Here is a 16021-nt window from a genome sequence, read left to right as displayed (position 1 = left end):
TTTGTAGCTAATGAAGCAGCGAAGCATGACTAACCCTTTGTCCCTTGAGACATTAAGAATCTCAACAAATTATAATCAGTAAAACTGTTAGAACTCACAACCATTTTCCTGTTGGTTTTTTATGAACAATTTCTTGTAAAACAGGCATGGATACAACTTTTAGTACTCGTAACAAGCTTTGTGTTCTACCACTAGCAAAAAGTCCGAACTTCTGCTAGTAATATGCAACCTCAGTTGCACGCCAGGGTGATAACAGAAGAACAACAGAATACTGAAGCGGAAACATTTGTGTAGAATGATCTGTTCAATTTTCCTAAACCACTTTCCAGCAAAGTAGATTGACCCCTGGAGTAGATGCGACTACTAAGGCGTTGACGGGACTTTTTAGGGAAAAAAATTTGTTAACTCCAGAATTGAATATGGGATTATAATAAACTACAGATGACGATTTGCATGCAGTACCGATGATAATTAGCATCCCTAAAGTTCTTTTAAATTCAGTTAAGGAGATAATTGAGGAAGTTTGATCAACAGCCATTGAATTTGATCATAAATATTGGGAAAATCATTCAAAACGTTCCTCACATTTTATAAAACAACTTTTTTCGTTCTTCACTTTTAAAAATGCAATTTTACATTCCTTACAAATTTACATTGGTCAAATTTCGTCCCGACTTACGTTTCTGACTAGATTTTGGTCGGAATTCACCACGTGCCTTGCATGTGATCATGTTTTAAGGGCAAAATTATCAAATCAAATTTTATATAATTTGATTCATAATCTCTCACATTTCATAAAATAAATTTTTTCGTCCCTTACATTTCACAAAATAAACTTTTTCATCCTTCACACTTTTCAAAATGAATTTTTTCATCTTTTATTGATCATGTATGTAAATAATTTTTTTTAAATCCATGTATATATCTATTTGATTTCACCTGAATAGTATGAATAGCATGTGAAATCAAATAAAGATATATTACATATTATTCGTACTACTCAAGTGAAATCAAATAGATATATACATAGGTTTAAAAAAATTGTTAGTTTTTCACTTATATTCATTTTCTTTTACTCAAAATTTGAAAATAAAGAAAACATTTAATCCTAAATATTATCGAGTGTTTATATCGAATTAAATTTGGACAAAAAAAGTAAACAAAAGAAAAGTATGACAAAAAGAAATAAATGATTAGCACTTTCAAATTTTAAAACAATCACAAGGCAAGTAATTCAACTGTTGGTCTTAAATGTGTCGAGTAGAAATTTCAAATTTAAATTGAAATTTGTTAGCACAATTATAAAATTCGAGTTAGGACCCATTAATTAGATGATCTTATTATACAACTCAATAAATAAATTATTACCAAAGGAGAAAGGTCACAAATATTGAATAGGTTTAAATGGTAAAATCATATAAATATATACATGGGTTTCAAACAAAATTATTAGTTTTAAACCCCTCTATAGATCTATTGAATAAAATGTGTATAACTACGATTAGCATGTTTAGATAAAATCCAATAGAGATGAATTATATGTTATTCATACTGTTTAGATAAAATTAAATATACATATACGTGGGTTTATAGAAAAAAGCTATTTCGTACACATGATCAATGAGGGATGAAAAAATTTATTTTGAAAATTGTGAGGGATGAAAAAATTCATTTTGTGAAATGTGAGGGACTATGAATCAGATTATGTAAAAATTGATTTGATAATTTTGTCCTTAAAAAATGATCACATGCAAGTCACGTGATGAATTCCGACAAAAAATTAGTCGGAAACCTAGGTAGGGATCAAATTTGGTCAATATAAATTTGTAAGGGATGTTAAATTACACTTTTAAAAGTGAATGACGAAAAAAGTCATCTTGTAAAATGTGAGGGATTTTTTGAACGATTTTCCCATAAATATTAACAGCAAGAAGGAGCTCAATGGCCCCTAAATAACTAATGGTGGGCAGTAAACACAAAGCTAGAAGTCCAACCTGCTATTTCCTAGCTGATATTTGTTACATTTGAAATGAGTTAAGTAATCAAATCTATGGATATTATTAAAGTTAAAGTTATTATTATTTTTAATTCCTCAGAATTGAATTCATTACATCCGAACCAAAATTGTAGCACACTGCTTTAGTAGATTTTCGTACAATGTTACAACTTATTATACAACTAGGAGAGGTAAACCGCACTTCGCGCGGTGGAATATAAAATGCGAATGCCCATGAAGGGTTAAAATTATGTAAATAGGAGTTGGGATTGCTGATAAGTAAATGTAGATCAGAAATTATATTGGAAGTACATGTTTTGGTTAACAAACGAAAACCATGGGAGAAATGTAAAGAGCTAACTAATTTGGTAATCAAAGATTCAAATATATTAAAGGTAAAATGTATGATGCCATGGATACATGATTTCTATGCCGTTGATTCCGAAAATTAAAACAGTAAGGGATGTACGGGACTGGGGTATGAATACAAGTATTTCTCCTTGGTGAAGACCATGATCATCAACAAATTTGTTCCAGTTTTGGTGAAATCTGTTGTCGGTCATTCCAATGATATAGTTTTTAGTTCCACTTGTGAGGACCATAGTTGGGGTTCTTGATTCATGTAATCTTGGATGAGCATGCTCGGGAACTTCCTGGAAAAGAAACAAATTTGTGTAATAAAGATAAAAAAAGGAGAAGTGGATTAGAAAACCATGGATATGTTTAACGGGAGAAAACGCACACCATTGAATACTTAGCATCGGAAGAAAAAATTTGGTAAAAAGCATCTAATGCCATAAGATCGTGAGAGAAGAATCGATTGATTGACGAGGTGATCAAAGTTGCACTCGGCTGGCTTTTGATATCTTCTGTAATGAAAGGAAAGAATGTGTGAGTGCATATATAACATAGGAACACAGTATAAGAGCAATAGAATTGTAGCTTCCTTGTGAAACGAAGAATTCGTAAGGGATCATTGATAAGGGCAAGGTCCAGCGTGTCCAGATTTGTAGACAATTGCTCGAGAAAGTCAGTGCATCATATATGAAATCTGATCTTTTTCGCAAGAAAAGCATGTCATTTAGGTCAATATAGTTGTGTTTGCAAAAAAGGTTCCATTCGCCTCCAAAACAATGATCTGTGATTTTTAGACTCCATTCAGCAAGGCCATGTTTAACTGTAATGGTCTGTCCTTCTGCAAAGCCATTATATTGAAACATTTCCACAGGAATGTCCTGCGAATAGAAGAGATCTGTAAATATATGATAAACGTAATCCAAGAGCCAGAATTGGTTATTAAAAGCACCTGGTTCTCCATATCTGTGCAAAAGAGTACATAACACCAAGGCTGTCCATTTAATATTCGAGTAATCTTTGGAGGATCTATGGGAAAAAGAAAAACAATAAGATTTTCATGTATTTTATAACAGTGGTGTAATCAGGAAAGGATACTTGCCTTGGGGGACGAATGCCTGTGAAGAAATAAGGATGATATTTTGCAACCATTGTTTAACCGAAGCAAGTGAAAATAATGATGGTTCACCCATGCACGTAAATACCATGGGGAAAGCCTCTGCAAATTTTTTTTCGACAGAGTATACTATTTTTCCCTCCTGGTTTCTAACACCGGTTGCTGCATGAATCTTTGTATGATCAAATGTGCGAAGATAAAACTTCACTTTGTTGGCAACTCGAACTAACTCCCATCTTTTAAACGGATTTTTTTTCCCATTCATTTCTACCGCTAAGTATGTATGGGGAAATGTTAGGAAGGAATGCTAAGTACAAAGGTTTGGTGGAGGAATTGGCTACTGTACAAAGAGCTGGGATTAAAGTTTATGTTTGGATATATTCGCATCGAAGCTGCACATTTGGACGCCTTGTTATGTAGGAAAAGGCTTAAAAAGGGGAGGAGCAGCTGGAAGGAAAGGAGAACACAAACAATGCATGAATAGACTCTGTAGCATTTTTAAACAATAAGCTGAGAAAAAGAGCGAGAGAGAGGCATTTAATATAAATGAGTTTGGTGGAAGGTGGATGAAGCATTGGCTATAATGCAAGTGTGCAACAATGAATATAGTTGTTGTTTGCATTAATTGGAAGCAGGCATTTAGACGTTAAAAGCTGTCAAGCTATTGACAAAAGTCAGACAATTAATATATATAGAATTGCAGCAGATAATGTAATGACTAATAAGGGATAGCAATACGTGTCAGACATCTGTTCAGATGGTTGATAAAGCTAAGACTTCAAAAAGGTAGGTTATAAGTTCGATATATAGTTTCAAAAGCTGCAGCAAAATGAATGCTTTAAGCATTAGCAAAAGACATAGACATCTGAATTCATAGCCAGAAAACTAAGGAACGGAAAGGCAATCAATTTTTCTTTGCCTTTTTGCTGATGGATGCCTTCTCGTCTTTGGATGTATTGTCGTTTGCATCTTCAGATTGATCAAACTTTGTATCAAGACGAATTCGCACCTTTGATGAAGAAACTTGGTTTTCTAAAAGCAATTTATTGAGAAGTATCAGTGAACCTAATAGATTAAGGATGTATAGCTATAAAAGTTTTTTTAAACGCATACAAACCTGGTGCTACACTTGCTGGGACAGTATTGCCAACTTCCTCAAAACAAGTCTGGACATTAGGATTTGCAGACTTGTTAGCAGATTCTTCAGAGCTTGCATCCTCAAAACAATAGACAATTGTATAACGCTGATGACCTCCTCCATCCCTGGTAGCTGCTGGCTTTAGCTGTATTGTGAACATCTTTGATTGTAGTTCCTGATGGACTTTTTCTAGCGGCAATTCTGCATTCTATATATAAAAGAAATAAAAGCGTCATCGATTTGTGCAAAATTTCTTTAAGCCTTTTTTATGGATATGTATCCAACCTCTTCGTGATAATTCATTGCTTCAAGTGCAGTAAATGTGAGCAAAGTTTCAGCTAAGTCACCAAACACAGATGCAGTGAGTGTATCAGTGTGGTCAGTGAGGTCTACATCAAAGCGACACCTGTATGTAATAAAGCTCGAGTTAAGATTAGACAATACATTGGCTTTGAGGAAAACCTGTACTTTCACATAAAGCAATGAATTGCAAGTCGAGATTGCTTTCCTGGGAGAAGCCTGTTGTTTCTCATTACAGTGATTGCAAGTAAACGTAGTTCCAAAGTTTGCAGCAGTCATGCGGTGGCATTTTATGCAACCCATGTAATAGTATTTTTGAACAATGTGTTTGAAAGAAATCTATGCCTTAACCCATGAAACCTAAAAAGTATTACAAAAAGAAAAAGGTAGGTTAGTTTTTTGCTGCATACTGGAAAAAGGGGAAAAAATATAAAATGGGTACAAATGCAAACCTTTTGCGTTGGTACAACATCAATGATAGAAATAATTTTCTGATGTGATTCGTGAAATAGCTGAGGACTTTGTTTAGCATGCATGTTATCCTGAAGAAGCCCCGCAAAGCTTTTTTCATTCCTGGCAGCCCTGTTGAAAAGCATGAATGCAAATGGTAATACGAAATGATAAGTAATGGCATGTGAGAAGATATGGGAAAAATCTCAGGAAGGAAAGAAAAAAACCAATGCTTTAGCTGATTAGCTTCTCTGACTGGTGGATTGACAAGAATAACTGAGTCATTCCTAGTTGACAAAGCAATTCCTAGTAGACAGAGATAGCCAGACAAAGCATTAATACAAAGGCAGGTGAACATAACATATAATTATGCATGAGGAGCAACAATTATTCCACTTACCATTGTACATAACAACATTGAGCCTGCGACATATTAAAACGGGATGCTTGTCTTTCAGATCAGTGATAGATTTTCCTTGATTTTCAGTGAACTCATTCCAAAGAGACAGCAGAATAGGATTCATTCTATGTAATAGCAAGAACAGAGAAATGGCTGTTATTTTTTACAATGACGGGGTAAGTGTGGCAACTGTTTCAGGAGTCATAATACAGCAAAGAAAGAACAAGAAAAGAGTTTACTCTTCATTCACAAGCCAAAATTTTTGCACCAGTAATTCACGTGAATCTTTGTGGATTGGAATAATCGCCGATGCATGAATGACTATTCCAATGACATCTATATTAAGCAGAACAGGCAAGAAAAAATCAGATACAACTTTTCTTTCATATAAGTGCAATAGAAAACAAGTGATAAAGTGTGTTTTATACTGACCAACAGTTTCATATTTCATGTCTACGTAAGGAGGCAGGTCTTTATAAGCCGTGAAATCAAAGTGGAACGGCAACACACTTGAATCAGCTTCATCAATTTCTTCAACAACAGTTTTGGTGCTTATAATCCACTGGAGTTTAAGTCCATCAAGCTGGAACCTTTCAGCAGCAGCCCTGACTTCAGCATTTGAGATGCGATATTTTTTGTAAAGCTTGAGCTTAGGCCCCATTTTCTGTATGGCATAGTCAAAAAGCACTCCCTGGACCTTTGACCCCTGGAAAAACAAGTTCCATAGGGAAAATTGGCTATTTTATGGATACTTAGTACAAAATAATGAAGGCATTAATAACTGTCAAAGATACATAGCATCAGGGGAAAATAGATCTTGATAACAAGCTTTGAAAAGTAATATAAGCATACATTTGAGTCAACAAAAATAAACTTTTGCCATTTTGTTGGAGTGGAGGGTGCAGAGCCAACATTCAATTTTTCTTGGACCGTTACTATAGCTGTCCAAGATTTCATTCCAGGCTTGATGTCATCAATGAACAAAAGGTCACCCATTCTGCACCAAAGGTGTACGAAAATCCATAAGGTCATGGTAAAGCAAAAACAGAAGGCAAATAAAGATGCAAGTTAGATAAAAACTGCTAGCAAATTCAGAAAAGGCGTGTATAAATCCACCGAGCCGGCAATACCTTAGTATAGATAGTCATTTAGCAGCTAATTCAAGGATGTCACGGTAGACAACATTCCTTGTTCTAGATTCAGGTACAGTTTTAGTAGCAAAAAATGTTGGTGGCATTATAAGGACTCTAACTGCACTGGACATTTTAGCCCGAGACAAAGCAACGTATAATTGTCCGTGTGAGAACACGGGTTCACGTAGATAGATACCAACTCGATCTAATGTCTGGCCCTGTGACTTATTGATGGTCATGGCAAAGCACAGCTTCACTGGAAACTGTGTTCGTTTAAAAGGAATGCCATTTTTTTCATTATCAGATGTTTGAAGGGGAATCCTAGGCAGAATCACTCTCTTGCCTCGATGTTGGCCTACTGCAATTTCTGCACAAAGGGCATGTTGTCTAAGGTGTTTGCAAATAAGCCGTGTTCCGTTGCACAATCCCTCTGCGGGATTTAGGTTCCTAAGCAGAATGACCGGACAGTTTTCCTTTAAGACTAATTTATGGGGGGGTAATCCTTTTGGATTCAAAGAGTTCAGGAAGTCTTGATAATCTCCCTGATCTTTTTCATTGAGAGTCCTGTCTGTACTCATGAAAACAAAAGCTTGTCCAGGGAAACGATCAATGAGCACATCATTGATGTCATCAACACAGGAATTCTTCGGCGTAAGGATACACCTGTTGATCATTGCGTATGGATCGATCGAATAAGCATGCAGGTCTGAAAAGACGAAGCCTATCAACCTAAGTAAATAAGAGGCTGGTTAGATATACATGTATATACTAAGCATGAAAAAATGCAAATAATGTAAGCTAAGATTGTGGAACGTGTACTAACCTATTAAGCGAGCCATCTTTAGTATCAAATGGAATTAATATGTCCTTACGCAGAGATATTTTCCCCTCGTCATCTTCTGGCTCATGTCCCTCTCCTACTCTCAAAAGAAACTCTGAGTATTGGGGATCTGAAATAGCGCGCATATTCTCCTCTAAAGTTATTTTCTGAAGAGTTCTCCATAAAGGTGAATGAACAAAGCTAGCCTCAATCTGTTGGTCCCTTGAAGCATTTGGTATAACAGGCAAGGTTTGTCGGAAGTCACCTCCAAAAACCACAACCTTACCTCCAAAAGGTTTATTAGAATCCATGACATCCTTTAGTAACAAGTCAAATGCTTCAACAGTATCTTTTTTAGTCATGGATGCTTCATCCCAGAGAATTAGCTTAGCAAGCGTGATCAGCCTTGCAACAGAGCTTTGTTTGCTAATCTGGCAAATTTTGTTTGCGGACACATCCAAAGGAATTTTAAAGCGCGAGTGCGCAGTCCGGCCTCCCGGAAGAATAGAAGCAGCCACACCAGACGAAGCAACAGCTATTGCTATGAGACCACGAGACCTGAGCGTTGCAAGAATGGAACGATAAAGGAATGTCTTTCCTGTTCCACCAGGCCCGTCAACAAAAAAACTTTTACTCCCTGAAGAGAGAACTTCAGACATAATAACATCATAGGCATGTCTCTGACCTATGTTCAACTTCGAAGACAAAAGTAAGTCCTCCTCAGTAAATGGAATATTTCGTTCATTCTGAATTTCTTTTGCAACCTGTTCATCAGGAGCAAGGTGAAAGTTGTCAGGCACAAGATGGTAATCACCAACATTTTTTCCCATTTGTTCCAACATTTTATTAATATCTTGCAGAACACGCCTCCTAACTTCTTCTGAATCGTAACCAGAAAGATCTTTATTTCTTTCAAAATCAGAAGACAGGGCAGCCTCATATTTTTCCCACAATGACTTTGGATCACTGGGCGAGCAGTAAACCAACAAAATTGCAAATAAAGTCCTCAGTGAATATGGCATTTGAAATGCCACTGCATCATCAAGAGTGTCCTCTACATGAGTATCAGATTGGAGAAGACCCATCTGAAAGGCAGCCTCTCTATACGATAATGCAAGCTTGCCATTAATAGTCAAAAGATCCTTAAAGGATTTGGGAGAACGAACATGAGACAGTAGCAGCCTAAGATAATAACGTTCACCTTCAATTGGACTTACAGTCACCATTCTACCAATCACCTTTTTTCGTTTCCTCTGAGACCATTTTTTTTTCTCTGGCTTCCAAACAAAATATTCAGGGAATTCACGATACAAGCAATTAAGCTTCTGAGCTGCTTTATTGGTCCGGTTCATACGAAAAAACTGTGTAAGCATGGTCTTTTTAAAAGCGGCACGGTCCAAAAGGTCAGCAAGATCAGTATTTTTATGGAAAGAAATCATTTGTTGTCCTGGAAGGTGTAATTGAAGAGTGTAAACAGAGGGAGTCATTTCATTTAGTGAAAATCTGTAGATACGCCAAAATGCCTCTGCAGCAGCAACCCATCTTCCGGACTGGAACTCATTGATTTCGTCAATGTCTTCAGGGCCAGAACCAGAATGAACATGAAAGCTTACACGGTCATGGCCCTTGTAGACATATTTGTATAAATACTTGACCAGCTTGACAGTTGAGCAAACCTCAACATTCATGTGGCAATCAAACAGCGCAAGAAGGTAAGGATTATACGGGACAACCCAGCGGTTATCTAATAACTGTTTGCGCACTCTTACAGTTGGACCATTCCTTCGACGTCTATAATGTGGATAGGAATCTTCTGAATGGATAGTGAAGTCACAGTAATCTTTTGGAAAATGGTTCTTGCAAAACCCATTTTTCATGCAAACATTATCAGGCTTCAACTGTCCACAAGGGCCATGCATCATATGCCTGACAACAAGAGAGTATAAATATTTTTGGCTATCCGGATCTGGGATCTCAGCAGAAACAATTCGGTCATAAGCTTCTGGACTTAACAGCTTATATTCAGGCTTAAGAATCAAGAGTATGTGAGCATGGGGAAGGCCTCTTTTCTGGAATTCAATTACATGAACGCACGCTGCAACTTCACCGAATATTTTTTTCTTAAGTATTTCAGCCTTGAGCATCTCAAACTTTGCTCTAAACACCCTAGAAACCAGATCTGGCCTTTCCTGTGCCGATTCTCCATATTTTAAATTTTCTTGAATCTCTTTCCATTGGGTATTGCATGTCATAGTAATGAACAGATCGGGTTTGCCAAATTTTTGAACTAACGCCATTGCATCCACATAACGGCGCCGCATATCTCTGGGGCCGCCAATAAAGGAAGATGGAAGATATACCCTCCGGCCTACTTGCTTCCCCTCACTCTTTCCTGCAGCTATACTATCCATGACACCCTGGAGAATTTCTGTTCTAATATCATTCTGATTTTTTCTATGGAAGTCAAGCCTAGATGTCTCAATCTTAACATATATATCCACAACAAACTGTTGCAACAACCGGCCGGTGTGCAACAACATGGACCTATCCGCTTCTCTCATCTGAAGCAAGTAACAATAATATTCCCTAGCAGAGACAGTCAGGCGTTCCTTTTTTCCACGCTCAGCAGCTAAGCAAGGAAAAGCAAAACATACAAATAATTTATACACAAACTTAATAAGCTAACGGAAACAAAAAAGCTAGCAGAACATATAAGTTAGACTTGCCTTCTTGTTCTAGGCGAATAAGGTCTGATGCAGTCCCTATTAAAGAAGCATCAGGAAGATCAACATCATCCGAAGAGCTTCTTTTTCGTTTCCTAGAAGCAGAATTTCTTAAGATACCATGATGCCAACCAGACTCACCATGTGGAAACAGGAGAGGATACTGCAATGTATCATAGCATGAAAAATAGTGTTGTATCCTATGGCTGGTGTTTGAGTGGGTATAAACTTGAATGTGAGCATTTCTTTCAAGTGCCTCATCTTCAGATTCAGTCCAAATTGCAGCAACTTGAGACGAAGTGGGCAAGTTATATACCCTTTGATCCAGCTCAGGGTTACAATTAAGAACGATCCTATGATCTTCAAGATTGTTAACATGCCGAAGGTTCTTAAAGAACTTAGTGTAAGGGTTAGACTCTAAGATTCGCATTAAGAGACGGAGGGTACTCTCGCGTAACCTGGGTGAGCTGCTGAGCCTTTTAGACAATTCCTCTTCTTGATCATAAAAGTACAACTGAATCCCTGTTGGTTGATTGTTCTGAGAAACTAAGCCATTCAGTAGATGGTAGACCTGTCCCTGAACTCGAAAGGTGTAAACTCCCTTGGTGTTTTTTGTTAATTCATGGTCATATTTGGCACCAAAAGATGTAAAAGCCACGTTATTGTTGTAGGTACGAGCGTTCTTCCTAAACTCCACTGATTCCTCGTCCACACCAGAAAAAAGACGGTAAAGGCTATAAGGCATGACTGGGATGACGACAGAAACCTCTCCTCCGGAACAACAGAAATTGGGGGGCTCTAAATGAAATCTTTTTGCTCCACAATGTTTACAGTCTGGAGCTTGTGGCAGCACAAGAGGGCTATCTGGAATCTTATCCAAGCGTGAGGTTTTTTTCCGTTTCCCTGGTGCAATGATGAAAAATATATCATTGCCGTGGGAGTTTCGGAAAAGCACGCAACAATGCAACACAGCCCTAAGGATATATATATATATATATATATATATATATATATATACTAATTACCAGGCATTCACCTACCTCTGGAAGGAACAGATGTATTTACGACAATGGTTGGTCTGTTTTGAGACTCGAATGGCTGAGCATTATCTAGACCAATAACACAGGTACCTTCCTCTATAGGCAGAACAGCAGGAACTGGTATAACAGATCATTAGCACTTAACCATTAATAAAGCAGGAGCAAAGCTGTGAGGAAACCTAATGAGGAATGAAGATACCAATCAATAAATATGTACCTTCCAATGATGGTTGTACAGAAGAGGGAGAAATAGAGGAATAAGGGTGGTGAGGAGTTGACTGGGTTTCAAGTTTAGAATTCAAGCGATTTGCAATAGAGTCAAAAAGATCAGCTAATTCATGGGCATGCACGGGCAATTGGGCATCATGGTTATCAGACGGCTCAGGGATAGAAGCAGATGCATTCATTTGTTGCGAAGCAGATGGAATATCACAAGAATGCTTTATGCGGCGGCTCCTATACTTCTTTGGTCGACGCATAAGAGGAGCAGAAGCTTCAATAAGGCTCTGCTGATCAGCATGCGACACCTTAGATGCAAGAGCAGATACGTCTATCTGTTGCAATGTAGATGGTGAACCAGATGCAGAGTTTCCTGCCTTATGTGTATATAGCTTAGTTTGATAGGCAGGTTCAGTGCTATCCTTTGGGACATGGGAAGTGTTTTTCTTTGCAGCATAAGCATCTCTTCTACGCTGAAGCAAAGCATCTTTTTTGTCTTTGTCCATGGCCGCATAACGACCACGGCGAACTAAGTTGTAGTCCATGCAACCAAGAATAAGGCTGTACGGATCTTACTACACTAAGCAAGAAAGAAGCAGGAGCTAAAACGAAAAGTACATATCCATAGAATATGCAAAGGACCATAGCGGCCTGATAGATTTTATAGAAGGTCAAAAAAATCCATAACAACATAGCTAGTGCACGAAAAAAGTGCCATTGATCACAAAGTGAGTAATGATGCAAGGGAAACTGGTCTCACAATAGGAAAAGCATGAAAAGCAAGGAGCACAGCTGAAAAGGTAATGATTAAAATAAAGGAGCTAAAGCGCAGCTATGACGAAAAACTAAACTATTAGTTATATAGAATGGACTGTAAACATCTTTAATGACAAGTAAAGGCACTAAAGCAGATATTTGACTATTTAATGAAAATCATAATACCTTAAAAAAGAAGAAACAACGAGAGAAGCAACCGAGCTTGCTGTGTGACTCTTGGAAGAAAGCTCCACTGGAAAGTACAAAGACAGGGAGAAAATATAAAAAAAATGTGTAAGCACAAAAGGAAAAAAATTAGCAAGCGTATGGTGTACATTGTAAATAAAGGATGCAAGAGGCATGCAGAAAAGCTTTACTCACCAACCTGATGGCAAGAAAGGCTGCCTGACTGTAAAGCAAGGAGAAGAAACAAAGGAAGGGAAGAAGCCCAGATAAAGCAGAAGGCTTAATAGAACATTGTAAGCACACTGGTCGAGGCAGGCAACGGGAAAAAAGATTAAAGAGCAGGCAAGGGGACTTTCATTAGCTACTATCTATGCAAAGAAGTTTAAAAGTAGCAAAGCGTTGACCTTTTTTCCTCTGCACGGCTATTGGGCTGAAACGAAGATCCATGTAAAGAAGGCTAAAAATAGTAAAAAGCTGACCTTTTTTTTGTATGGCTACTATCTCTGCACGGCTATCATACGAAGATCCCTGTGAATGACTATTGACATTGCACAAAAACTGGTAAAGATCGATAGAAGCAACGAAGGCAAAACTGAACATTGCAAAGAACAATGGATCTGACGCTGATGGAAAACGTGCGATCTATTCAAAGCTTGGAGTATCCCAATGAATGTTAGCAGAAAATGGCGTTAAGTGGGTATCCGGGGCAAAAAATGGGTAATAAGCATCAAAATTTAAGAGACCAATCACACATATATGGAGGGAAAAAATAAACAGAAAGGCACGACATATGAACAGTATAGAAAAGAAAAGATAGTACAACGTGTTCGGAAGGGATGAAGGCATATATATGTATGATTAATATATTGGAAGGGGACAAAAACGCGAAACTAAAACTATTTGGAAACATGAAAAATATAAATGAGGGTATTTAAACGTGCCGTTGTCGTACAAGGCAAAAGAGTCAAAAAATCTAGTTAACATTGAGATTGGAAAAAAAAATACAGGCTGGAAAAAAAATAAAAGTAGCTGCATTCAAGGTGAAAGTAAGCAGCGAGCTAAGCAGCTATAGCTGAGAGGAAAAGGTGTTTTTTTTCTAAAGGGGAAAAAGTCTTTCTAAGGAAAAAGGCAGCGGAGCGCAATTTGTATTTATCAAATTCTTCCTTCTACTTCTGTACTTCGCAATTGCTATGTAAAAAATTCCAGTTTCTGTAATGGACAGATCGGAAATTACCAGCAATATAGTTTTTTTTTTTTTTAAACAGTAATAGCTTATTTCTATTTCTTTGGGTTCTCTTGTTTCCGATAGGGCATTCCTTATTCTTATTTCTCTGGGTTGCCTTGTTTCTCAGTAGCGTATTCCAAGAAAGTAGATGCCCAACCCAAGGATACAGAATCTAAAACTTAGAAGTGCTGTTAAAAGAAAATGATAAATGCACAAGAGAGCAACTCTACCAATTGGGCAAACAGGAAGACTCGTTTGTATAATTAGCACACGAAGCCATAAGGAAATGGCCGGAAGAGACGAAATCACAACTGGGAACTTTTCTCCGCTGAAAGCCACCAACATCGACGCAAGAAAAGAAAATGGTGAAACCAAGATGAGAGTATAACGCCTTAAAATAAAATTAGGAAAAGAAATCAGGAGAAAGAAAGGAAATTAGGAAAAGAAACGGGAAGCCATAAGGAAATGGCCGGAAGAGACGAAATCACAACTGGGAACTTTTCTCTGCTGACTATCAGGAAAAGCAAACAGAAACTCCTCCTCCCAGGCCCCTAATTATGACAGCGTTTTCCTTCCCCTGGCAAACCCCACTAACCCCAAGCTTGGGAATTATTACAATGAGCACGCGTTTAAGGTGGCTCTTCTTCACAGTTCCCTGGTCACCGAAAAAAAAAAAAAAAAGACACGCCTCTGGCACGTGATACCGACGACGAAAAAGTGAATGAACAGTAACACCTTTGGCTCTTAGAGTGTTATGTTAATAATAATAATAATGGTAGTCTATTAGTCTTACATGATTTTTTTCTTTTTATCATTAGATTTCTATTACCTATGGCAAAGTAAATCCAGAAATGATATAGACAAAGAATACTATATAGATAGATATAAAGACCAGTACTATGAACGATCAACATTTGAAATTTCTAATATTCTGCATCAGTTGCAAATTTTATTATAGCAAACATCCAATATATTTTTGTTTGTTATTTTTTTTAAACTTCCATCTTTCACCATACCAAAAATTGGACTAAATAGGAAAATTATTTTTCTCTTCATCTTCAGTTGCCTCTGTGGCAAAAACTTTTGGAGTGAGTGTTTGACAATTGGAGATTATTTGGAAAAATTAGTTTTTTCTTCATGTCTAGTAACCTCCATGGCAAAAACTGTTCAAATGAGTCCTTGACAATTGAAGCTTATTTGGAAAAAATTAGTTTTAATTATGGTAAAACTTTTTATGATATGGTATTTGTGAGATAAAAAGGTATTTGTAAAATATAAAAAAAAATCGTAGAAACATGTTTAGAAAACCTTGAGAAAAACTTTTTAAAAAATAGTTTCTATCCATACAATAGTCTGGAAAAATGCACAAATAGTAAGGAAGATTTACAGTATAATATTGCCATGTCGTAACTACAAGAATTTATCTAGGACAAGAAAGAAACTTTAGCATTTCTCGCAACACAAGAAGAAAGGCTCTTGGTAATCGTCTAATTTTAGGGTTAAGCTAAAAAAATAAAGATGACCTAATCTTAGGCAAAGGCTGTAATATAAGCTATTAAAATTGACTTCATAATTGAATTATGGATAAAATAACAAAAAAGTTCCTTGTGATTGGACAAATGTTTAATTTAACTCCCTTTGGTTTAGAAAGCTATACTATAATTTCCTGCGGATTGACAAATATTCAATTTAACTCCCTTTGATTTGGAAATCTAGACTGTGACGCTCCCACTTCTCCCTAAGGCGAACCAAAGGGTATCTGTGGGACGCCTGCCCAGCTCTCGCCAGGACTCACGACAATCCACAATTCAAAAGTTCAGAATACTTCAAATAATTTCAATACATAATTAAAGTACTCCAAAATATTTCACACTTACAATTATTTAGCTTTCAAGCTTAAGTACAACCCAAAGGAATATGTACTATAACCATCTACTATAATACAACTTTAAATTTTCAAAAGAAAGCTATCTTGTACTATTCACGTGCACTCTTGGTCTTGAACCCTGTTAAAGAAAACAAAAACGTGGGATGAGCTACACAGCCCAGTGAGGTTCCAAGACACTCTAGCAGTTTTAATAAATCAAGTAATTGAGCTACCACATGTATGGTTCGGGGTTGCACGTTGGCTCATGAACATGAGACAATTATCATTATACGAGTA

General features: G+C 37.0%; 3 protein-coding genes across 9 annotated transcripts; all 3 read right to left on the bottom strand.

The window, feature by feature from the left end:
- Positions 1 to 4131: 4131 nt before the first annotated feature.
- Positions 4132 to 5253, bottom strand: LOC113700225 (uncharacterized). 2 transcript variants are annotated; one of them, XM_072056832.1, is made up of 4 exons: positions 5117 to 5253; positions 4891 to 5014; positions 4585 to 4813; positions 4132 to 4499 (listed from the first exon to the last, which is right to left on the bottom strand). In XM_072056832.1, the coding sequence occupies exons 1-4, from the start codon at positions 5206 to 5208 to the stop codon at positions 4372 to 4374; spliced, it is 573 nt and encodes a 190-aa protein (XP_071912933.1). In that variant the 5' UTR covers positions 5209 to 5253; the 3' UTR covers positions 4132 to 4371. The 2 variants fall into 2 exon arrangements, with proteins under 2 accessions (XP_071912933.1, XP_071912932.1); XM_072056831.1 differs by having other exon boundaries at positions 4891 to 5243.
- Positions 5245 to 6751, bottom strand: LOC113699937 (replication protein A 70 kDa DNA-binding subunit B-like). Its single transcript, XM_072058047.1, has 7 exons — positions 6608 to 6751; positions 6188 to 6461; positions 5995 to 6091; positions 5756 to 5880; positions 5583 to 5661; positions 5358 to 5487; positions 5245 to 5265 (listed from the first exon to the last, which is right to left on the bottom strand). Exons 1-7 carry the CDS (start codon positions 6749 to 6751, stop codon positions 5245 to 5247), a joined length of 870 nt encoding a protein of 289 aa, XP_071914148.1.
- LOC113699935 (uncharacterized) lies at positions 6630 to 14116 on the bottom strand. 6 transcript variants are annotated; one of them, XM_072056828.1, is made up of 9 exons: positions 14088 to 14116; positions 13112 to 13170; positions 12633 to 12934; positions 11689 to 12265; positions 11472 to 11588; positions 10435 to 11334; positions 7712 to 10337; positions 6886 to 7617; positions 6630 to 6752 (listed from the first exon to the last, which is right to left on the bottom strand). In XM_072056828.1, exons 4-8 carry the CDS (start codon positions 12233 to 12235, stop codon positions 6900 to 6902), a joined length of 4908 nt encoding a protein of 1635 aa, XP_071912929.1. In that variant the 5' UTR covers positions 12236 to 12265; positions 12633 to 12934; positions 13112 to 13170; positions 14088 to 14116; the 3' UTR covers positions 6630 to 6752; positions 6886 to 6899. The 6 variants fall into 6 exon arrangements, with proteins under 6 accessions (XP_071912929.1, XP_071912931.1, XP_071912930.1 ...); XM_072056830.1 differs by lacking the exon at positions 14088 to 14116 and having other exon boundaries at positions 12633 to 12699; positions 12832 to 12934; positions 13112 to 13220; XM_072056829.1 differs by lacking the exon at positions 14088 to 14116 and having other exon boundaries at positions 12633 to 12699; positions 12832 to 12934; positions 13037 to 13175.
- Positions 14117 to 16021: the final 1905 nt, after the last annotated feature.

The sequence above is a fragment of the Coffea arabica genome, chromosome 7c (genome assembly GCF_036785885.1).
Source record: "Coffea arabica cultivar ET-39 chromosome 7c, Coffea Arabica ET-39 HiFi, whole genome shotgun sequence".
NCBI classification, from domain to species: Eukaryota; Viridiplantae; Streptophyta; class Magnoliopsida; order Gentianales; family Rubiaceae; genus Coffea; species Coffea arabica.
The sequence above is the reverse complement of the archived record's forward strand: the minus strand, read 5'-3'. Positions and strand labels throughout refer to the sequence as shown.